The following is a 5,886-nucleotide window of genomic DNA, read 5'->3' on the forward strand; positions in this document are numbered from 1 at the left end:
TGATTCATCCTTTTGTGATAATCATGACTATAATAGTCATGTTACTTTTCATCCAGATCCTTAACATCTAAGATAATATAGAATTTCATCTGCTTTTAGGCTTGTATGCATTGTTAGCTTTACCGCTTCTTTTTTTGTGTAATATTTATTGAAATAAATGGATTTTAATTTTAATTTTTGATTTTGTTTAAAGTTTATAGTTACATTATGTCAAACATTGCAAAGCTCGAGTTTGCAACACTTGAAAATAGTAGGAAAAACTATGTGCCATGGATGATAGATGTAAAAATGCATCTTCAGTCCATGGGAATCTCAAATGCTAGATGTTACTGATCCAAGTATTATTTGATCATCAAAAGGAAGTTATACTTCCAAATGCTAGATATGAATGGAGAACACCGAGGTTTCAAGACTTCAAGAAAGTGAATGAATACAACTCAACTTTGTTTAGAATATGTTCACAACTCAAGTATTGTGGACACGAAGTTACTGATGAAGATATGTTGGAGAAAACTAACTCCACATTTCATGCAACAAACATTACCTTGATGCAACATTATCGGATGAAAAAGTTCACAAGATATTCTGAACTAAATGCATACCTGCTTGTTGCATAGCAAAACAACGAGCTCTTGATGAAAAACCATGAATCTCGTCCAACAGGATCAATAGCACTTCCTGAAGCAAATGCTACAAATACTGATGGTCATCGAAACAATACATGTGGACGAGGGCGTGGTCGTGGCCGAGGACGAGGCCGTGCCTATTTTAATCGAAACTAAATCCATAATCAGAACCATAATTTTGGTTGTGGACAATAATAATCGTGGTCGTGGCCAGAAAAGGAACAATTACCAATGTTCACAAAGAAACAATGTCCATACACAAGATAAGGCCAAAGTGGCAAGGCATGATACTGGCACATCACAAAAATCTGATGGTTCATGTTATAGATGTGGTAGCACAGGCCATTGTTCAAGGACTTGTCGCACACCTGCACATATTTGTCAACTTTATCAAGAGTCCATTAAAGGAAAAGGAAAAGAAGCAAACCTCGTTGATAATGTTGAATTCACTCCACTAACTTTTGATGATTTCTGCAATGACATGGAAGACATAAACTAAAAATTGCTATTATTGTTCTAATAAACTTTTGTTCCTTATTTGTTTCTCATGTAATGTATTTCCTACAATAAATGAGCTTTCTTGATAATAATTATTATGATTATGTTTATTCACTTATTATTTCTTTCATATGTGAAGTTTAATATGAGTCCAATTGGAGCACGACATCAGGAAACGGTTGGAGATCTTTGTATAGAAGATAGTGGTAGTACGCATATTATTCTGAAATCAAAGAAATAATTTTCAAAATTAGTACCAACAAAAACAATCATACATACAATATCAGGTCCTGCAGACTTGATAGAGGGAACTGGTAAAGTCCATTTTATATTACCAAATGGTACAAGCGTTTGTATAGAAAATGCCTTATTTTCTCCAAAGTCTAATAGAAACTTACTAAGTTTCAATGAAATATATTTCAAAGGATATGATACAAAAACTGTGACCATTGAAAATAAGAAATATGTGTATATTAAAGACAAAAACCATGTGCTTGAAAAACTACCAACACTTTATTCTAGTCTGCATTATACATATATACATATGATTGAATCAAATATGGTAATCAAAGGAAAACATTGTGATCCTGGTACATTCAGTTTATGGCATGATAGATTGGGCCACCCAGGATTAACAATGATGCGAAGTATAGCTGAAATACGAATAGGCATCCATTGAAGGACCAAAAGTTCCCTCAATCCAACAACATAAAACCATATGCATCTTGCTCCCTTGGAAAGTTAATTATAAAACATTCTCCAATGAAAGTTGAAAGGGAGTCACCTAGGTTTCTAGAAAGAATTCAAGGTGATATATATGGACCGATTCACCCACCATCTACACCATTTAGATACTTTATGGTCTTAATAGATGTATCTAGCAAATGGTCTCATGTTTTCCTATTATCAAATCGTAATATGGCATTTGCAAAATTTCTTGCCCAAATTATCAAATTAAGGGCACATTTCCCTGATTATACTATCAAAAAAGTGAGACTTGATAATGTTGGTTAATTTACTTCACAAGCATTTAATGACTATTGCATGTCTCTAGGAATTGTTGTTGAGCATCCAGTTCCTCATGTACATACACAAAATGGTTTAGTTGAATCATTGATTAAACATCTCCAGCTAGTAGCTAGACCATTGATAATGAGGACCAAACTTCTTGTATTTGTTTGGGGCCATGTAATCTTACATGCTGGATCATTGATATGCATGAGACCGAGTTCATATCATGCATATTCTCCATTACAACTTGCTTTTGGCCAAGAGCCAAATATATCCCATTTGAGAAATTTTGGTTGTGCAGTATATGTCCCTATTGCACCACCTCAACGGACAAAAATGGGTCCTCAAAGAATGTTAGGAATATATGTTGGTTAAGAGTCGGTATATATTATAAGATATCTTGAACCATTAATAGGTGATATTTTTATAGCATGCCTAGCAGATTGCCAATTTGATGAGGCAAATTTCCCATCATTAAGGGGAGAAAAGAAGATTAATGAAAAAGATGTGTCATGGCATGAGCCTTGTTTATCATATCTTGACCCTCGCACAAAACAATGTGACATGGAAGTTCAAAAGATAATGCATTTTCATGAAATGGCAAATCAATTGTCTGATGCATTTACTAACACAAAAAGGGTGACTAAATCATATATACCAGCTATCAATGTTCCAACTCGAATTGAAATTCCACATGGACAATGTAATGATAAAGTCACTCAAGAGTCTGAAAACGCCTGAAGTGTGGAAGGCCATTTGGTTCTAAGGATAAGAACCCACAAAAAAGAAGAGGATCAGAAACTACACTAGATCATGAGGGAAGTGTTCCGGAGAGACACAAATTATTCAAATTCCCCCAGGAAAGGAGGATGATGCACAAAATTATGGTTAAGCAACTAGAATACGTGACCAAAATGAAACTGACAATATAAGTACAATATTTTCTTATTCATTTGCATGTGATATTATGAATGATGATCCCGAACCACAATATGTCATTGAATGTGAAAGAATAAATGATTGGGCTAAATGGAAGGAAGCTATGCAAGTTGAGTTAAATTCTCTTAACAAGAGAAAGGTTTTTGGGACCATTATCCTCACACCAAGAGTTGTGAAACCATTAGGGTATAGATGGATCTTCGTACGAAAAAGAAATGAGAAAGACGAAATTGTAAGATATAAGGCTACACTTGTTGCTCAAGGTTTCTCTCAAAGACCCGGAATTGATTATGAGGAAACTTATTCACCGGCAAGGTTGGAAAACTCGCTACTCGGTACCTTCTCGGTCGAGGGGGGAGTAGCGAGTACTCGGATTACTCGGGGAGTACTCGGATACGGTAAATCATGTAGAAAAATATTTTAAATGAAATTATACATGTCAAAGATCATAATTTAAAATACTAGTTAATGTAAATTCATTACAAAATTAGGTGAATACCAACAAAAGATACATTTCCAAATGTTAAATTGTTTCAAAAATAGACACCATTCTTTAATATTATATATTTAGATTAATCATTTAATCTTCCTCTTCCAATGTAGCTCCGATTTGTTCGTTGATGTTAACTCCATCTTATTCATATTCAACATCTTCATTTAGTTCTTCCTCATCCTCCGACACAAATTCTTCCTCATCAAGTTCTCTCAATCTAGAACTTCTACGATTTTGTAAAAACTCCTCGTCACCCATAGCTTCATCGGGCTCAACTTCATCCAACAATACATCATTTTCGACAATCCATTCTTGAGCCTCACTTGCATCTTTTGCTAAAAGTACTTCCATATCCTTAGTCTTCCTTTTCTTGTTATTTTCCATCAAATTTTCATTAAATTGAACAAAAACAAGATTGTTCAATTTAGACGTCTCTAATCTATTTCTTTTCTTTGTATGTACCTACAAAATTAAATAAGCAAAAAAAAAAGTTTGATAAATATACAAGTTTTGAATAAACTACTTAAAAATTATAATTAAAATTTAGTAAACTATCAACCCCTTCAAAAGTGCTCCAATTTCTTTCACACCCCGAAGAACTAGTTGTTAAAGAAAGTATCCTTGTAGCAATCTTTCTCAATTGTGGAGTTGAGGCACCATAAGCTACCCACCAATTCGCTACAAATTGAAAGAAAAAAACATTGTTAAATTTATTATTTTGGAATTTTATAAAATAAATACAATTTAAAATATATTACCCGGATCAAATTTGTCGTTGTTCACCTCACATCCTTTAATTGCAATTTCTCGACTAAAATTTTCTTCTTTACCCATGTAAACCGGCAACTCAACCATCACGATATGGTTTTGCAAAGAATGATCTCCCGGATACATTGTATCGACAAAATCAACAATCGCATCGGTCACATCAATATCATTTTGGATCTCCGGATTCTTATAAAGATAATATGGATTTAAAAGGTAAGCCGTCAAATGTAGGGGTGTATCAAGCCTACCTTTCATCTTTTTCGAAATGATATCCATAATAGGCTCATACGCTTTTTTATTGTTTCCCAAAGCATTAATAATTTCTTGTTTCGCATTTTGAATCTCACCATATACAAAACCCATTGATGGCTTTCGATCCGCATCAACCATCCGAAGAACTTTGACCAAAGGGGCAAAAACCTTTAAACATAATGCTACACCGGCCCAAAATGTGGCATTTACCACCATGTCATATGTGGCTTTCCCTTTAACGGTGTTGCTAAGTCTACATGATTCTCATTCATCGCTTGTAAACATTTTTTTTAGTTGGGCCTTTTTATCGGCCAAACTTTGCAAAGTAAGAAATGCTGAAGCAAATCTCGTGACTCCCGGTTGCACAATATCTCTTTTCTTGGTAAAGTGTCTCATCATGGCCAAAGTTTTATGATGAGCATAAATAAACACCGTGAGTGTCTTTGCATGGTTGAGAATTTTCTTATACCTAGGTAGCCCACTAATACCTTTTAAAATAAATAAAACGTTAATAATATTATTCAAAATTAATAAAAAACATTAAATTATAAAATTAGCACAATTAAAATTAATACCTTCAAGCATAAGATTGAGGGTATGTGTTGCACAAGATGTCCAAAAAATAGTTGGTCTTTTTTCCTATAACAACTTGGCCGCTCCCATATTATTTGATGCATTGTCGGTCACAATTTGTACCACATTCTCGGGGCCAACTTCTTTGATGCAACTTTCAACATACTCATGTATGTGTTCACTTGTGTGAGCTTCATCCGATGATTCTTTAGATGACAAAAAAACGGTCCCCATCTTTGAATTAACACATAAGCTCATGATGCTCCTTCTCTTTCTATCTGACCATGCGTCCGTCATTATTGAGCATCCATTAGATTTCCATTCATCTTTGTACGGTGTCAACAAATTTATTGTTCTTTCTACTTCTTTCTTGAAATATGTTTCTCCCATCTCATATCTAGTTGGAGGTGGTGCCCCACGTCCAAATTGGCCAACCGCCTCCAACATAATTTTGAAGCTATCCTTTTCAAAGGCATGAAAAGGAATGGCACATTCATAGGCCCATCTACAAATATATTCTTTCACACGAACCATGTGTTCTTTACGAATAGCATTTGACATATTTTCTTGTTTGCTCTTTCCCATGTTTGAAACATCTTGGGGGTTGATAGTGTTTGGAAACCGATCCATAGGCCCAAAAGAACGTTTAGCCTTCATAGAGCCAAATGAATCTTCCATCAAATCATCATCGATGGTAATGGTTTCATTGTCACTACTTCTAATATT

At 34.5% G+C, this 5,886-nt stretch overlaps 1 protein-coding gene across 1 annotated transcript; it reads right to left on the reverse strand.

Annotated features, from left to right (window-relative positions):
* Positions 1-3,708: 3,708 nt before the first annotated feature.
* On the reverse strand, positions 3,709-4,803 carry LOC122197511 (uncharacterized). Its single transcript, XM_042901701.1, has 3 exons — positions 4,326-4,803; positions 4,127-4,245; positions 3,709-4,029 (listed from the first exon to the last, which is right to left on the reverse strand). The coding sequence occupies exons 1-3, from the start codon at positions 4,801-4,803 to the stop codon at positions 3,709-3,711; spliced, it is 918 nt and encodes a 305-aa protein (XP_042757635.1).
* Positions 4,804-5,886: the final 1,083 nt, after the last annotated feature.

Source organism: Lactuca sativa, chromosome 4 (genome assembly GCF_002870075.4).
Source record: "Lactuca sativa cultivar Salinas chromosome 4, Lsat_Salinas_v11, whole genome shotgun sequence".
In the NCBI taxonomy this organism is placed as follows: domain Eukaryota; kingdom Viridiplantae; phylum Streptophyta; class Magnoliopsida; order Asterales; family Asteraceae; genus Lactuca; species Lactuca sativa.

Bases quoted from the DNA above. Each gene is read 5' to 3' on its own strand.
- LOC122197511 (XM_042901701.1), bottom strand. From the start codon at position 4,803: ATGGTGGTAAATGCCACATTTTGGGCCGGTGTAGCATTATGTTTAAAG. The intron at 4,246-4,325 runs GTAATATATTTT...TTCAATTTGTAG, and splicing joins CAACGACAAATTTGATCCGG to CGAATTGGTGGGTAGCTTAT. The intron at 4,030-4,126 runs GTTGATAGTTTA...TTAATTTTGTAG, and splicing joins ATTGGAGCACTTTTGAAGGG to GTACATACAAAGAAAAGAAA.